The sequence below is a fragment of the Neophocaena asiaeorientalis genome, unplaced genomic scaffold (assembly GCF_003031525.2).
Source record: "Neophocaena asiaeorientalis asiaeorientalis breed wild unplaced genomic scaffold, Neophocaena_asiaeorientalis_V1.1 scaffold680, whole genome shotgun sequence".
NCBI lineage: Eukaryota > Metazoa > Chordata > Mammalia > Artiodactyla > Phocoenidae > Neophocaena > Neophocaena asiaeorientalis.
Genome location: NW_020171816.1, coordinates 959,346 through 976,925, shown reverse-complemented (window position 1 = coordinate 976,925; position 17,580 = coordinate 959,346). Strand labels below are relative to the sequence as shown.

The 17,580-nt window shown below is 50.3% G+C and overlaps 2 protein-coding genes across 4 annotated transcripts in view; both read right to left on the bottom strand.

The window, feature by feature from the left end:
• QRICH1 (glutamine rich 1) overlaps positions 1-5,712 on the bottom strand; it is a 50,295-nt gene extending 44,583 nt beyond the window's left edge. Inside the window, exons 1-3 of one of the 3 annotated variants that reach the window (XM_024737558.1) lie at positions 4,879-5,204; positions 4,311-4,358; positions 4,001-4,060 (exon numbers count right to left, since the gene is read on the bottom strand). The gene's annotated coding sequence lies outside the window, so the exon portion shown is untranslated. Of the gene's footprint in view, positions 1-4,000; positions 4,061-4,310; positions 4,359-4,878; positions 5,205-5,556 lie in introns of those variants that run through there. The other 2 variants (XM_024737543.1, XM_024737551.1) reach the window with 2 other exon arrangements.
• A 1,199-nt stretch (positions 5,713-6,911) lies between these two features.
• QARS1 (glutaminyl-tRNA synthetase 1) lies at positions 6,912-14,433 on the bottom strand. The gene is made up of 24 exons (XM_024738021.1): positions 14,280-14,433; positions 13,987-14,134; positions 13,505-13,614; positions 13,273-13,348; positions 12,998-13,062; positions 12,389-12,442; positions 12,203-12,263; positions 11,794-11,865; positions 10,830-10,915; positions 10,578-10,664; positions 10,039-10,138; positions 9,846-9,924; positions 9,656-9,764; positions 9,426-9,556; positions 9,227-9,319; positions 8,976-9,113; positions 8,802-8,889; positions 8,569-8,712; positions 8,340-8,444; positions 8,058-8,150; positions 7,816-7,943; positions 7,658-7,724; positions 7,458-7,583; positions 6,912-7,046 (listed from the first exon to the last, which is right to left on the bottom strand). Exons 1-24 carry the CDS (start codon positions 14,394-14,396, stop codon positions 6,996-6,998), a joined length of 2,328 nt encoding a protein of 775 aa, XP_024593789.1. The 5' UTR covers positions 14,397-14,433; the 3' UTR covers positions 6,912-6,995.
• Positions 14,434-17,580: the final 3,147 nt, after the last annotated feature.

The following is a 17,580-nucleotide window of genomic DNA, read 5'->3' as shown; positions in this document are numbered from 1 at the left end:
TATGACACCAGTCAGTGAGTAAAAGACAACACTGAGAAAAATTAAACATATTCTCAATAGTGGTGATAGGTTCTTCCTTTGCTTTTATGCTCAGAAAAAGTCTGCCGTTACCATAAACTCATTCACTTACAATTTTTAAATTTACAATGTAATTATTTATACTATGCTTTGATCCATTTAGAATTTATTTTGCACAGTGTGAGGTAAAAGCCTAATTTTATTTCCAAAGACCCAACAACCCTGTATCATTTACTGAATTACTGAAATTTCTTTGCCCGCTGATTTAAAATGCCACTGATTGTATATCAAATTCATATAAAGAAGGTCTGCTTCCAAGCTTTTTCTGTGATTCCACAGATCCTTCTGTAATACAGTAATTTAAAAAAAAAAAAGCATGTTAATACCTAGAAGATCCACCTTCCCGCAACAAAACGTTTGGTTTTAAAATAAAAAAATTTAGTGACACAGAAGACACATTACGTGGGAAAGGGGAGGCCAATACAATTGTATTTATATATCCCAGTATGGTTTAATTATGTACCCAAGAAGAAAAACTGGCATAACAGCAGTTATGCCTGGGTAGTATGGAATAATAGAGGACTTAAATTTCTTCCTGTTTAATACACTCCTGTATTTTCTGCAATTTGTATTAAACCAAAGACAGTTAAAAAGTAATCCTTTTTGCATAGTGGTTATACCACAATAACAGTCAGTAACAGACACACAAACAATTCTGGTTGTTCATAGTTTGATTTTTCCCTCAAAATCTGAAACTCTGAAAGACAAAACCATCAAGCAACAGAAGCTTGCATAATAATGAAGACTGTTAAATTCAAGATGTTGCTCACCAGATACATAAGGCTGAGCCTTGGTAAAAGAGAAAGAAAAATGGATAAACTTAATGAAACTACACTCTATAACCCCCAAACAAAGAAGATTCTTAATTAGCCCCAAGTCAAAGACTCAGTGAGGAGCATTAAGTAAACTGATGAACTAAAATACTTCTCAAAAACATGAAGCTGGAGGGATAGTTGAGTACTCCCAATTTCCGGGAATCAGAAATGGAGGGGAAAACACTCTGGGGCTCTTTGGGGTGGAGTCTGTAGCCAAGCATTTGCTTCTGAATACTTCAAGCATAGCTGCTTTGCAAAACAATAGACAAACCAACCCCCCCACCAACAGACCTAGGAAATTTTCACTACAACTGCACACATGTTTACTGGTTATTTCCCCTGTACTTCCTTCTACTGGAGCTTAGCACAGTGCCGGACAAAGAGCAGGCCCTCAGTATACCAAGGTTATCATTATTCTAATTATTTTATCTCTAGTACACAAGAGGAAAAGGTTACTCCAAAACAACAATCTATTACATTTCTGTTTGCTAATTTTTTCCTATTTCAGTACTAAGGGAAGGCCTAAGTACTCAGGGGAGTCATCCCTTCTTGGGTCCCCTCGAATCTGCTACCTCTTCCCGGCCCCCATGCAACTCTGCAGGGTGGGTCTTGAATATGTGATGAACTAAGAGAAGACATTCAGAGCTGCCTCAGGGCCCTACCTCTTCCTGTTTACCCAATGGTCAAGCTCTTGGGCCCCTCTTAAGGCTCACATCTACTAGCAATGGTTCCTCATAGCTTAGTTCTGGTTTGAAGAACACATTCACATGAAAAAAACATCAATTTCCATTTTAAGGAGTCACAGTCACATTTGTCCTAATTAACATAAGGAGTCATTTCAAAGAAGCAGATGGGGAGAAAACAGTTCTATTCTTAAAGATACTAACCCACCACACGGTTTGTGATAGAAATTATCCCATTAGTACATCCATCTGCCCCATGCCTTCACTAGACAGAGAAGTCCCTGATATAGGGGCATTTTCACCATGGTTCTATTTCTGGACAATACACTTTCAACCAGAAACTTAAACTCATATTCCTATCAATGACTGATGAGCTGTAACCTGGCACAACTGTTCGCATTATCTAGTGAAGTTTGAAAACGTCCATTCCATATGACCCAGCAAATTCTATCCCTGTATGTACATGACACACATCTATACAACTGAACTTAACCAAGAATGTTCATAGTAGCATTGTTAATAGCCCCAAACTGGAAGGAATCTAGATGTCTATCAATAATAGAGTGAATAAATTATGGTTTGTTCAAACAGCAGACTACTATACAGAAATTGGAATGAATGAACTACAGCTGCACACAACGTGGATGAATGTCACAAGCACAATGCTAGAATAAGATACAAAACAGCATGACTCCATTTATATAAAATACAAAATTAAATAAAACTAGGTTGTTGAGGGATACGAAGGTAGTAATAAGAAAAACAAAGAACATGATTATCACAGAATTCAGAATAGTCATTGTCTCTAGGGAATGAGAGGCTGTAACCAGGAAGGGACCCATGAAGGGTTCAGAAGTGCTGGCATTGTTCCATTTCTTGAAGAGGTGCTAGTTACACAGTGGTTCACTTTATAATTTTTCATTAAATTGTATACAGATCTACTGAATTAATATGTATAGACAGATATTTCAAACGCACATGCAAAAAAGAGCTTTCTGACACAGTCCACCAGCTCTACCTACAGTTTTGCCCCAGCCTAAAGTGTGACAACAAAGGACCATTCTTTTCCCCTTTTCAGCAAAGCAAGGGGTTAATCTATCATTTCTTCATGCAGCTACAATTAGAAATCACAATCCAATGTGACAATTAGGAAAAAACTAGTGGAGCATTTAACTGAAGCCTGGAAAGGACTTAAAACCTCTGGAACAAAATGCAGGGCAACTACCTACAAAGAAATTGAAAAGAACAGGTGTTCATATAACACTTCATTCTGAGGCTGAGGAACAAAAGACCATTACAGATAAACGGTGGTCATTTAAAAAGTACACTAGCGGGCTTCCCTGGTGGCGCAGTGGTTAAGAATCCGCCTGCCAATGCAGGGTACACAGGTTTGAGCCCTGATCCAGGAAGATTCCCACATGTCACGGAGCAACTAAGCCTGTGCGCCACAACTACTGAGCCTGCGCTCTAGAGCCCACGAACCACAACTACTGAAGCCCACACGCCTAGAGCCCGTGCTCCGCAACAAGAGAAGACACTAAAATGAGAAGCCCGCGCACCACAACGAAGAGTAGCCCCCACTCGTCACAACTAGAGAAAGCCCGCGCACAGCAACAAAGACCCAACGCAGCCAAAAATAAATTAATTAATAAAAAATATAAATTAATTAATTTAATTAAATTAAAATAAAAAGTACACAAGCAAGAAGCATGGCATTTCAAAGACAAACTTGTACTTGATTAAATTAAAAGAAGGCACGCAACTTGAAGAAAGAAATCCCTGATTCTGAAGCTGTCATGATGGAGGACAGCCACACCCAGAGCCCCTAACTTTGGTTACCTTTTGGAGCAATTCAGATTTACATAAAACTTCAACCACAATTTGATCTTTCCTTTAAAATGGCAACATAAGTGGAAAGGGGTTGTGGAAAGGCAGAGATTCATGGAGAGGTACACAAATTATTCATCACAGAGGACTGGAAGCAGGACATCTTTTAACAGGGAAATCTTAGTTAATGAGCTTATGAAAAAATATTATCTACAGACACCAATTTAAAAGGCAGACCTCAAACGTAATGATTAAAAATTCCAGAAAAAGCAGGCCTAAATGGTGTATTAATATTTTAAGTGTATCCTAGATAAACTTGACTGCTTGTCTTTGAACCATTTGGATCCTTAGAAAAGCTGATGCCTTGTCATGCTAAAACCTGAAAGTTGCACTGACTTACATTTTAAGAGGAAAGAACTGTTCAAGCAGCAAACTGGCTGGCTTCAAAGATGCAGTTCTCCCACATATTCAATTTTCCAGCACCTACTAATTTCTGGCAGACAGCACCCAGAATGACTGGCAGGATTTCTAACGTTTCAATATTACCAGGAAAAAAACTGCACACATATTTCCAGCATATGAATAATTCTAACTCACCAGTCACCATGTTGCATGCATTTCTGGTGCTTGTCCTGAGTTCTTAAGATCTGTAACATTCTAAAGAAGACAGAACAAAGAAGTTCCTTCCATTCTCAGCCTCTTTTTAAATTTTAAGCTTGTTCTTAAAATAATACAGTATATTAGGAGTTTTCTAATAATACAGTATTTTTAGGTAGTTTTCTACCCCCACCATTTTCAAATTTAATTGCTAATTTTAGTTCTACTTAGTTTCTTTTTCCTTAAATTTAATGAAGCAAGACTATAAAACATAAACTAGCACATATTTTGTCTTAGAAAAAAGAAGTACCTATTTCTCTGGACACATCGAGAACTCCCCTGGCACCAGAACACAGCGCTGGGATTTAAAAAAATAAAAAAGCTGAAAAGGATTGAAATGCTGTATCAAAAGTGACTTTTGCAGGCAGATTTCTGATCTGCTTGGGATCTTCGGACTTACAAATGAAGACAAAGCACTGATTATCAGATTGTTCAATTTCGTTCTGAGCAACTTTTTGGCTGAGCAATAGCGGGCCCTTTAACCTAACAGAGTACGTAAGCCCCTCCCAACCAAACAGAGGAAAAGGCTGCATTTCAGGATTTAAAGTGGCAATTTACAGCTTGGGTAGTTTCACAGCGTCCACAGACGTGGATCCCCTTACGGAGCGCACAGAGGTGACGTCTAAGAACTGCGCTTTAATGAAAAATTACTTTCTAATGACAAGAAAACAAATACCACTGAAGGGCCTTTTAGGATTTGCCTTCCCTCTCCAGCACAAAGCATCAAAACAAGGTGAGGAAGTCGAAGGGGTTCGCTGCCCTCACAGACGAACAGAGCTCGGTTTCAGAATCAGGGTAGCACCCTCCCAAGTACCCACCCTGCACATGGGCCTCGGGACACCTCATTCTTAGAGAGCCAGCAATCTCGCCCACTACGCAGAGGAGCGGGGCCGCAAGCCAGACCGCAAAGCAGGTTGGTTTCTCCTCAGGCCTAGGCCCCGTTGGTCCGGGGACGTCACCTGAGCAGGAAGGGTCCAACCCACAACCTTCTCCAAACTGCAAGCTGCCCGCCCGCCGTCCCTCCCCGCAGCAGGGGTGTCCTGCGCGCCCGCGCAGCGGTGCCGCCACCCAACAGCAGGCCGCGCGCCTGCCCGCGACCCCCGACTTCGGGGCGCGCGCCCCAGAAAGCCGCTCTGGTCGACGGGCTGCAACTTCAGGAGCCGAGATATCCGCGTCGGGAACGCGCACGTCAGCGGCCACGAGCACCGGGAGGGCCGCACAGCGCGCGCGCCCCCGAGCATATAAACAGCCCCGGCCGCGCGCGCCCACCAGCGCGCATTCGCGCGCCGAGCCCACCCGAATCCCCGAACCGCCCCTCCCCCCCCCAGGGGGCGGGGGCGTGCGAGCCCTGGGTCTTTCTCGGCTCCGGAGCCGCCCCGAGGTCTCCAGGGCCCAGCGGCAGCGGCCCGCCCGCCCCCGCCCGCCGTTGTGTGGGGTGGGCCCGCTGTCTCAGGCCCGCAACCCCGCCATATCCCTGCCCCCACTGGAGCCCTCACCCGGCGACGTCGCCGCCGCCGCCGCCGCCGCCGTTCTACCCGCCGGCCCCGCCGCACCGCTCGGGGCCCCGGTTCTGCCGTCGCCGCTCCAAGACCGACAGGATTTTCCCCTCACAGCTCTCTGGGCGCCATCTTACATTCAACCCTCACAGCCAATGAGTGCCGAAAGCCTTTCTCGCGATGATTGGAGCGTCGAATCCCGCGAGAACTAAGGCTGCCTCCTGGCCAGACTTAAAGGGAACGCTTCTGCAGAGGAGAGAGGCCGACCCTAGGGCTGCAGTAGTGGCAGGAGCCCGGGGCGTAGGGCGGAGCGTACCGCCCTCAGACGCCCCTCCATGTGGGGCGGAGCCAGGGCCGGAGATCGGCGTAGCCCTGGAGCCTGGGCAGGCCTGGGCTTGAAGCTTACTCTCAGGACCTTTCTGCCGCCTGCAAGGGCCTCCTTCTCGCAGCCTCACGCGGTGCGGAGACCAGCCTCTTACTTAAGGTGGCCCCCACAGCCTCTGACCTAGGCCTGGCGCCTCCAGCCGCACCCCACCTGGGAAGCCCCGGGTCACTCTCCTCCAGGAGTCCGTAGCATCTGGGACCAACCCCTCACCCTCTACCTGCTGTCATCCTAATTCAGCCTTCCGCAGTCCAGTCCACCTTAAAGCGGGCCTCGGGTAGCCTGGTGTTTGTATACAGGGAAAATGTGGAGGGTGTTAAAGCTGCAGGCACACGCCAGCTTCACCAGTAGCCCACACTGCCCCAGAGGGGCATAGACGATCATACTGTTTCTTAAAAAGGCCTCTGGAGCTTTGCACTTGTTCATCCTTCCCTGGCAAACTCCTAGTCCTTTGGGGTTCCCCTCAGGAGTCACTTCTGAGAGTAGTCTTCAGAGGCCCAGGCTGGGTCAGAAACCTCCTCCAGCCTCACACAGGCCCCAAGGAGACATCTGCACAATACCTGGTCGCCCTCTGTCTCCCCAACTAGGTGGTGGACTTAGAAGGCCACCACACAGGTGTTCCTCATCTCACTGTGCCTGGCACATAGTAGGTACTCAATAATTATTTTTTAATGACTGTACTAGTAGCCAGGCCTCTCCATCTGCCTAGGCATGCAGGCAGACACAAACCTTCCAGGTCCCTCTGACACAGGGCTCCTAACACTGGAGCAGCATCCCAGGACCCACCATTCCCTCAGACCAGGTGCAAAAGATAACGAATCAGGCCCAGGCCTCAGCCCTCGAGCATCAAGAAGTGCACCAGTGGTTTCAAAGCTGTCAGTACTGCTCTGTGTGTAGCGTACCTTCCCCCTCCCTGAGCATGACTCTAAGGCCCTTGGGTGCCAGGAGACCAGAGAGATAACACAGACCCCAGGGGGATTTAGCTGTTCTTTATTAACATGGAGTCTGGGTACCCCTCGCCTCCAGAAGGTTGAGGTAGGTCCACAGGACTTCCAGTTCACACTTTTCCTGGGTCCTCCTTCAGTGTGACGGTCCGGTTGAAGACAAGCTGGAGGGCAGAGGGGGAGGAATGACCACCAAGCCAGAACCAGGCCAGAAGGCCTAAGTGGGTCTCACCAGACAACCCCACTCCAACCCTCACTTCATCCCAGAGGAGCTGAGGGCCAAGAAACTCTAGTTACCAGTAACTTTTTGACTTTGGCTAAAGGACTGGATGGCTCTGGGTCTCCATTTTATATGAATTATAACAATCCCTATGCCTGTCCCCTACCTTGAGGAATAAGAAAGGGTTCATACAAAATTTTGTGCACGGACTTAACCTCTGAGCCTGTTTCCTCATCGGTAGAACATGAACCCCACCTCAGGTGGTGAAAATTAAGTAAGGAAATGCCAGCAAAGTGCTTGGCACAGAGAATGGCAGCCACCACCATCATTGTTGCGGAAAGGTAAATTCAAGCACCTGTCCCTGGCGGCTGTCTGGATCCACAGAAAAGTAACCAAGCCGCTCAAACTGGAACTTGTCAAAGGGCTTTGCCAGGGCCACAGAACAGTCCACTAATGCTGGCTCGACCACTTGTAGTGATGCCTGTGGGCAGAGAACTCAGGTGGCCATCCAGCCAGAAAGGCCCACTACCCTCACCCCATACCCCATGAGCCTACCGGGTTCAAGTCACTTAAGAATCCACCAGGCACCTCAGCAGGATCCTCAGGGTTCTTGTGCTGAAATCTGCAGCGAGTAAAGGTCAGACTCCAGCTGGGCAGCCACAGCAAGCAATGCCCATCTTGTACCTGCCCCAACACCAGCTCTGTTCACTCACAGTCGCTCGTAGAGGCGAATCTCACACATCAGAGGCTGTGATACCCAGTGAATAAATGCCTTGGGCTTTTCTCCAGCATCTGCCCGTCTGCAGGTCACCTCAAGGCTTTCCACACAGCCACTGGGGCCCTGGAAGTCAAGGGGCCTGCAATCAGACTTGGACACCACTACCAAGACTGCAAGCTGCAACCAGATCCTCACCCCAGCAGGCACTGTGGTAGGAAGGCTGCAGCTGGCCCTCACCTTGACAACACGCTGCAGCTCGATGATGTAGCCTGTATGCCTCAGGCCCACGGGCTGGCCCCATGCCAGGCGCTTATAGCCTGGCTCTGGCTCCTAGAGGTAGGAAGTGGGGTGGACACAAGAGGCTGCAAGGGTCGGGCAGGTACAAGAGGCTTCTCCCACCCCTAAGTCTGGCAAGGATTGGTTTGACTGAAGCAGGGAGTAGATGGACTGATAGAAGAAGAGATGAAGGGCCCTCAGGACTGAGCCCAGGAACAAACAGGACCCTTCACCCCTGTTCACCTCTTTGAAGTCAGTCCTTTCAATGAAGACAATGGGTCCAAAGGGAATCTGATGGAAGCCCTTGGTCTCATCAGCTGGGAAGTTGGGTACCTGAATGTCCAAGGACTATAGTAGGAGATAAGTGTCTGAGTCACACTAGGCACTGGGATTCCCACACCTAAACCCAGGTGCAACCCCCAACACACACACACACACACACACACACACACACACTCTGAAGGAGACTTACCTTGGCAGCAGGAAAATTGGTGATGACCACTTGTAATGGCTCCAACACAGCCATGGCCCGAGGGGCTGTGTCATTCAGCACATCACGCACACAGGCTTCTAGCAGATGTGGTTCCATTGTGGTCTGTGCCACTGTCACTCCCACCTAGCAGGAAAGGACAGCATCAGTCACAGCCACAACCACATACTACTGTGCTCAGACCCCACCTGCCCACTCAGCCCACTCGGCTATACCCGAGCACAGAAGTTGTTGATGGCCTCAGGCGGGAAGCCCCTCCGACGTAAGGCTGTGAGCGTGAAGAGCCGTGGGTCGTCCCAATCCCTGTGGGCGAGGTGGTGGTGAGAAAACCTATGGCAGCACATGCTACTAGTACCACCAACCTTCATTAGCCAAAAAGCCACACCTACCGCACAGCGCCAGCTGCCACAAGCTGGAGAATCTTCCTCTTAGAGACAACAGCATAGTGCAGATTGAGGCGGCCATACTCCCACTGCACAGGACAATAGACGTCCAGTGCATTGCACAGCCAGAAGTAGGAAGAGCGTCTGGGGTGGGAGGGCAGAGTCAAGACTGGCCACCTCCAACCAGAGAGAGACCGGCAGGAAGGGCTGCTGGAATCCCACTGGCCCTCCCCTCCCCACGGGCCCAGCTCCCTCACCGGGCCTGGAATTCCTTGGTGCAGAGTGAGTGGGTGATATGCTCGATGGAGTCACAGAGGCAGTGTGTGTAGTCATAGGTGGGGTAGATGCACCTGCAGGGCATAGGCAGTGGGCCCCACCATTCGGCCCCACTCTGCCCTACCCATGGCCCACCCGCCACTCTACAACTCCGCAACCCCACCCCAAGTTCACACCAACCAAGTGTCCCCTGTGCGGTGGTGCGGTGTATACTTGACTCGATAGGCCACAGGGTCCATCTTGCCATCCTCCATCACCAGCTTCATCCGCAGTGTGGCCTCACCCTCTGCAAACTTGCCCTTGCGCATTGCCTGAGAGGGAGCAAGGGCTCAGGCTGCCACTCAGCACAAGGGCATCTCATTCTCAGTACCTTGGCCCACCTAGACCCAACTGCACCCCCAGAGCCCCACCTCGAAGAGTAGCAAGGACTCCTCTGTGGGACGGTCTCTCCAGGGTGAGGGCAGTGGGTTGTGGCCTTTGAGCTCCTCTCCTCGCTGGTGGCACACATAGGCCTGACCCCTATGAGGAAGGGGTGTGAATGCCCAGCATGGATGTGCCCTGGTCAGTCTGTCTGGCTCCACATCATGGCTCTGGCCTCACCTGCGGATGAGCTCCTCGGCCCACGCATACAGCTGGTCAAAATAGTTGGAGGCATATGTCACCTTGTAAGGTATGTAACCTGGGGCAGAATGAGATGGTATTAGCAACCAATCAGGGACACCCAATGGCAGGCCATGGCCCAGGGAGAGGCCCACTGATAAGCAGTTCTGCCCAGGCCTTCCCCAACCCATACCCAGCCAGGCCACCATGTCGCAGATGGCAGTGAAGAACTTTGCTTCCTCCTTCTCAGGGTTGGTGTCATCAAAGCGCAGGAAACAGATCCCATTGTTGGCCTAGGAAAGTTGCAGTATCTGTGAGCTCCCACATCATCGGTTCCTACAATCCATCTCATCAAACTGGGACATTCTCAGAGCTCTCCCACATCAGAATTGAAAATATCTTTCACTCACCTTCCTGTATCTAAATGCCCTAATAAACAAGGCATCTCATACTAACGTGGGACACAGCATAGCCTCTTCCTAAGCCCAAGAGGTTGCACTGGGAATTTCCCCAAATGTGAACTCACTGCCTCACCAAGAGTTTTTCCTCAATGAGCCCAATTGGGTGGATTCCTAGGTATCTATCACACATTCCTAGGTATCCCCTCCAAGGCCTCTGTCTGCTCTGGGACACTTTATGGGAGCAGCAGGAAAAGTAGGGATACCTCTCTGGTACCTAGTCATGGGAGCAGCAAGCAGTTATGCTGCTTGCCAAGTCCCCAGACACACCCACCTTGGCATAGCCAAAGTTGAAGTTGATGGCTTTGGCATGTCCAATGTGCAGGATTCCATTGGGTTCTGGCGGGAACCGGGTACGTACCTGAGATAAGAGGAATGGGAGCAGAGGAATCAGGTCAGAGCTCAGACTACACTAAAGGATGACCCTTCCCAGGGAGGCCATGGTGATAGGTAAGGCGGGGTAGTATGGAGGCAGCCCCAGGCAAGTGATGATGGCACTAGCTAGCCTGGCAACACTCCCACACACCTGTCCTCCAGTGATCTCCAGGTGCTGCTTCAGTAGATCCATGGTATGTGGAGTGGTCACATAGCCCGGGGTCTTGTAGTTCTCACCTGCCAGGGCCAGAACAAGCCTGATGATACCAGGCTGCAGCCCAGGGCTCCCTATCCCAGGGACCTGACTACAAGAATTGCTATTAAGATCCAGCCCTCCACAAGAAAAGAAAACCCTCTTACACTGTTGGTGGGAAAGTAAATTGGTGAAGCCATATGGAAAACAGTATGCAGTTTCCTCAAAAAACTAAAAATAGAGTTTCCATATGATCTAGCAATCCCACTAATGGGCATATACTCAGACAAAACTATAATTCAAAAAGATACATGCACCACTACGTTCACAGCAGCACTATTTATAATAGCCAAGACATGGAAACAACCTAAATGTCCACCGTTAGATGAATGGATAAAGAAGATGTGGAACATATATACGATGGAATATTACTCAGACATTAAAAAGAATGAAATAATGCTATTTGCAGCATCATGGATGGACCTAGAGATTATTATACTACGCAAAGTAAGTCAGAAAGACAAATACAATATGATATTACTTATAGGTGGAATCTAAAATATGACATAAATGAACATATCTACAAAACAGACAGACTCACTGACATAAAGAACAGACTTGTGGTTGCCAACGGGGGGAGGAGGGATAAGGGAGGAAAGTACTGGGAGTTTGGGATTAGCAGATGTAAACTATCATATATAAGATGAATAAACAACAAGTTCCTACTGTATAACACAGGGAACTGTATTCAGTATCCTGTGATAAACCATAATGAAAAAAAAATATATATGTATAACTGAGTCACTTGGCTGTACAGCAGAAATTAAACACAACATTACAAATCAATTATACTTCAATAAAATTAAAAAAAAAAAAAAAAAACAGATCCAGCCCTCCACCGAGTTTCAACCTGCCTGCTCACCAGGCTTGTGGAACTTAAGCGCCTCGCCTCGGAGCTGTTCCATCAGAGACAGGGTCTGAACAACAGCCTCACCTGCAGAGAACAGACCAAGGAAAACTTATTCTCTGGATACAGCTACCACATCCAGTTCAGGGAGGTGCCTGTCGATACTACCCATATTCTGGAACCAGAATAGAACCAAGCAGTCCCCTCTTCCCCTAACCCCAGAGACAAGAGATACAGAGCCAGACTTCTCAGGCCTCCTCTGACTAGTTTCTGGGTAAAGGAAACACCAGAAATTCCAGTCTTGCAGCAGAAGACAGAGTGTTGATTAAGCCAACGGCCTGAGGAGTCTGGGCTATAATGACCCATCAGGTGGAAAATCCAGATATCAGGGAGTTGAATGTGACAGGAGCCTCAAGCCTCTCACCATTCTCCACCACATCCTTTGCTGCTCTTCGGTCTGTTTCTTCTGGCCGAGCCTTGGCCACCTGAGAGAAGTTCAAAAGTTGGGTCAACGTCTCGGGATCACTGGGGTCAGATACTCCCTTCTCCAGCCTGAAGTTTCACCCTACCCCACCTCATTCCCAGGACCCAAGACCATGCTCAGTCCCACCTTGGGCTTCTTCTCCAGATCAGTCTCCGTCTTGGGACCCAGGAGGTGGAGGACCTGAGCAGAGACCAGAGTCAGAGCTGGGACAGGAGCCCATGACTGACTCAACCCACCCATCCAGCTAAGGGCTTCTTGGTTCTGTCTACTGGCACCACCTTGAAAAACCTACCTAGCCCATCCCACCTCTGCTCCTCACATGGTTCTGCGGCCTCAAATGCTTTTTCCCTCCTGAGGGTCCTGGGCTCAGGTAACAAAAACAGCCATTTACAGAAACGAACTGTGGGCCCAGCATCAAGATATGCCATCTACCTCAACCATCACCCTCTTGTGATTCTCTGCCAGCACACTGAGATGAAGGCCACATCACCCTTATTTACAAGATGAGGAAACTGAGGTTCAGCGTAAAGCAACTCACCCCAACTTAGGCAGAACCCAGAGGCCCAAGTCTTTCACTGTCCAACCTGGTGCTGCTCCCTCTACCCCAAGCTCTACTATCCACCATCAGAATAGGAATAGGCTTTCTTCCCCTTCCACCACTATTTATCCTTCAGTGGACTCTAGACACTGTCTCTGGCAGGGTCTTTGCCTGCTTCAGCTCAAGGAGGCACCCACCTGCATGTCTACTTCATGCTTGATCATTTTGCCATCTGCCCACTTGAGCGCAGCCCGAGCCTCTCCTAGAAATATGGGCAGAGGGAGCTGCAGAAAGGCAAAGCAGGATGTTGCCCACCCTCCTTCCCAAGAAAAGAACCTGGCTGACCTCAAAAACCACAGCCAGACCACTTTTAATGTGTTCCTATTCCTCTTCCCACCTCCCTCTCACCCATGCAGAAAAGACGGCATGACTAGAGAGAATAACATAGTCCCCTGCCCCAGGCCCTGCTCACCCATCAGCAGCCCCATATTGAAATGGTAACGCTCTACTAGGAGCTGGGGTCGGTGGCGATTTATGGCAGCCTCCACCTACAGAAAGCCAAACCATGTGGTTCAGGAAAGTGTCCTTCAGAAATGCTCTAGGAACCCACACCCTCACCCTGGGTCTTCCTGGTTGGAAAGGCTGAGCCACTCCTTTTCAGGTTCAGTGCTAAGGAGGCAACCAATGCCTGGGGAAAGACTCACAGCCTCCTCAATCTGCTCTGGAGTCACCACAACGCCCACGCCGCATTCCTGCTCAAAGACCATGGTGTTGATGGGGTCCAGGGGATGACTCCGCACATACTCAAGGGCAGCTGAAAAAAGAGAGCCAATGAATTTGTGGCATCTCAGCTCCAGGAAGTAGGAAGACAAAGCCCTAATGCGATCCATGAAACCCCAATTAGTTTGGCCTCCTGGGAAATTAAGTCTTGCACCTCTAGAGAAGCCCTGAGGTCACAGGAAAGAAGCGTGTGCTCTGAGGGAAACTCCCTCAGACCTACATTTCTCTAGTCCGTCTCACTAGAGGTGGCCCTCTCCATCCCTCAGTGCCAGGGCCTGGGTTTAGAGGGGAATGCAGAACTAATAATGCAGAGAGACGCTGAGGGACTTCGCAGAATGGGTAGATAGGGACCTTGGCTGAGAAGAGGAGTTGGAGGTGGAAGCGGCAGTACAGGCAAGGGTCTCACCGCTCAGCTGGGTCTCCGTATGGATCTTCCTATTGGCTATGTAGCTCACGAGGAAAGAGAGACGCCGCGGATCCCGGAGTCGGGAGGCCAAGCCATAGAGCAAGGTCCCGGTAGCCTTGTCGATGGTGCAGCCCAGAGTCTGTTGCGCCTGAGGTCAGAGGAGTTAGGAGATAAGCCCCATGCCCAGTAAGAAAGGCCTGAACAAGACAAGGTAGGTTGGTTGGGGTCAGGACCCGGCCTGGCGCTGCGTTGGGGAACAGTCGGCAGCCCGGACCAGGGACTTGGGTTCGCACCTGGGTCGCCGCCTCGCGCAGCTGCGCGCTCAGAGCCGTGTTCTTGAGCGTCTCGCGGGCCTTGTGTTCGCTCAGGCCGAGGCCGGTGAAGAGCGACAGGGAGTCCAGAGCTGCCATTGCTGGGACGCCGGAAACCGAAAGAAAACTTTGGGGCCAATCTGCACATTGGCATTAGCTCACTGGCCAATAGGAGAGCGACGCCGTCAGGGAGAGCCAATGGTGTCCTTCCTTGGCTGGAGGGGGCGGGGCTCTCCAGGGTTGTCAGCGCCATTGAAAGGGCAGAGGGCGGCCTTTCCGGCCTTTCAAGGCGTTTCACTTCCGTCTTCGTGCTCCAGGTCACTAGAAGGGGTAGTGGCGACGGGACTTCAGGGGATGATTTGCCGCGGACCTGGAGGGAAGGTGTTCAGCACCAAGGCAGGAGGCAAACATGGGCATGGCTCTTTGCTCTTCGACTTTTCTCCTTCAGCCTTTGGAAACCTCGGGACCATCCCAATTCTGTTCTTGGGAACAAATTTGAGTCCCTATCGCGTTTCTGACGTCAAAGCTTTGGAGTTGTCACGGAAACATTTGAACAAAATGAAGCCCGGGAAATTCTGTCAAGACTCGAGCACAGAGAATGTCTGAAATGGCCCATCGATGGGCCCCAAAAGTCTGGCACTTTTTGAGAACCCACCTGGACACACACCTGGCCAGGAAGGGCCTCGCTTAAGTTCTGTGATGATTTGGTTTAAACTCTCCTGTCTGGGAATTCCCTGGTTGTCCAGTGGTTAGGACTGTGCGCTCTCACTGCTGAGCACCTGGGTTCAATCCCTGGTCAGGGAACTAAGATCCCACAAGCCACGTGGTGTGGCCAAAAAAATGTCCTGTCATACTTACCCCCCTTACCAACACATGCATATGTCAGGAAAACCACAAGCAGATTAGACCTTGAAATCCACATGCAGGTGTTTTGACAGGAATATTTTATTGAAGTTGGGATAGGGTGGGACAGAGGAGGTAGAATAATCATGATGATGTTCTTGGGGGTCTCCCCAGTCTCATTGGACTTCCAGGACCTGCTGAGAATCATTAGGCTGAAGCTGAACATACAACCTGTTTTCTTTATGGAACTGGAGCTGCTGGTGGTGATATGATGAGGAGATGCCCGAATTTGGGATGGGAACTCAGGCTCTTAGAGGCCTTGTCATCACTGATACTACCGGACCTTCAAGCACTGGGCAGGATCCTGACTGCAGTCTGTATCCATAGTGTATCCTTGTTTGTTACTATATCCTACTAATGAGCGAGTCCATTTCTGGGCCCCACATGATGCCAGGTTCTGCCCAGTGCCACACTCCGCATCAGTATCCAGAGCCAGCCCTGTGTCTTGGCTCCCCATGGCACTTTGGCCCCAGCCTGATGCCCAGTCCAGCCAAGGCCAGGAGCAGGCATTAAGCAGGAGTTGCAGTGCAGTGGTGCCACAGACAGGCACTAAGAAGCAGAACCGTAGCCACACCAGCCCTGTGCTGAGTCCACAGCTGCAGGTGTCTAGCTCACCACAAAGATGCCTAAGAAGAGCAGGGTACCTGATGCCACCCAAAGACCCATTACAGCACCATGACCACCAACACTAAGTCCTGCAGGTCTAGTGATGGCCCCCTCAGTGGGGTCAGGGCCTGTACCCTCTTTCCTGGTTCCCTCATAGTGCTGACCCTGTGGCTCCATGTCACAGGATGAGGCAGTTGCCCCTACCAAGAATGCCACAAGTAGTGGCAGGCTAGCCAGTCCTCTGGAGCCCTTTGACTTGCACAGAGCAGAACCATCAAGTTGGATGGGTGCATGCCCAGGGAACTGGCTTGCTCACATAAGCCTCTGGCACTACTTCAAGGAAGATCAAGAAAACAATGAACGAGGAGAAAAGCCAGGGAGCAGCCAGCAAGGCCCAGCTGTGGCATGGGAAGAGGCAGGGTCCAGTAGCCAGACCTACGGACAAGTCCCTGTGGCACAGGCTGATGCACAGAAGCAGCAGTGGCCACAGTGCTGAGGGCCATGGCAGCCTTGTGCAAATGCCCCAGAAGGGTAATGTGGCAGGCTCAGCAGCAGCAGGGCTATGGTCAGAGGTGGACAGAGCCCCTTGAGTAGTGCATTCAGCACATGCAGATCACCAGTGGCCAGACACTTGGGACTGCACACAGTGAAGGCCCAGCACAATCCTGTTGCAGCCCATGCCTAGCAGCCCCTCCAGTAGTGTGCCAGCACCAACACCCAGCTTGGCAATTCCACCATTACCGCAGGGCCTCACAGCCAGCAGTCCAGGCCCCTCTCCATGGCCAGCAACCCCACGTGGCCCTTGTGCTGTTGTCCCAATAGAAGAAACCAACGCTGGTCACAAGGCTAGCTTTCTCCAGGAGCTCCTTCTGCTGTCCACCACCCCTAACTCCCTAACTCCAGCCAAGGAGTACTAGCAGGGCCCACATGCTGAGCTTTTTGTAATACTGACCCCTCAGGCTTGGGGGCAGGATGGACCTGCCAGAATCCTGCCCCACCCCTGCCTGCCTTACACTCTTTCTGGCTTACCTGAACACCTGCCTCAGGAGTACCTTTGCTCCCCATCTCCCCCCAGCTGGAGATGCCCAATCCTAACCCCAAACAGTTGAAGAGAACAGGAGGCAGCATTATCCACGAAGAGAGACACGGAGGCTCTTCACAAGACTTGACCTTGCGGTATGTGTACACAAGGCAAGCCTGATGGGACAAGCCTGCAAACCCACTGTGGGTAAACAGCCTGGGGCAGCTGCCAGAAGCCAAAGTTTTAGGGAATCAAGGGAAGAAATGGCCTGGCAGGACCCCACACCCTCCCTCCCACAGGAAGCCAGCTAAGATTAGCTCTGGTCCTCTCTGCCTGTCCTTTTGGAGGAGGGTCTCCTTTCCCACAGCAGTTTTTTTCCCTGCTCTGTTCTCCCAAGGGATCCAGGTGGTTTTCAAACTACAGCAAAGAAAGACCTGAGAATAGAAAAAGAGAAAAGAGACTTCTCTCCACCCCCAAGTACTTCCTGTTCCCCATCAAGTCCTTCCTGACCTGCTGTCTGGTTGTCAGCCCCAGGCTGCTCCAATGCCTGCACCTTTTACCCCATGCTGTCAGCTTCTGGAGCTTCATGGGGTACACTCCACTCCTAGGGTGTGAGGTACCAGCAATGTTACCAACCATAGCTGCCTCCACATGGGACCCAGAACCAGTGGGATCGAAGGGCAGGGGTCAGGCCCCAAAGAGCTGATGGCAGTGGGGGCTCCAGGACACACACACACACACACACACACACAC

Excerpts from the sequence above, each read along its gene's own strand:
- QARS1 (XM_024738021.1), bottom strand. The coding sequence starts at position 14,396 with ATGGCAGCTCTGGACTCCCTGTCGCTCTTCACCGGCCTCGGCCTGAGC. Across the intron at positions 9,925-10,038 it reads CGACATGGTGGCCTGGCTGG|GTTACATACCTTACAAGGTG; the intron begins GTATGGGTTGGG and ends ATTCTGCCCCAG. Across the intron at positions 7,584-7,657 it reads TCTTAAGTGACTTGAACCCG|GCATCACTACAAGTGGTCGA; the intron begins GTAGGCTCATGG and ends CTCTGCCCACAG.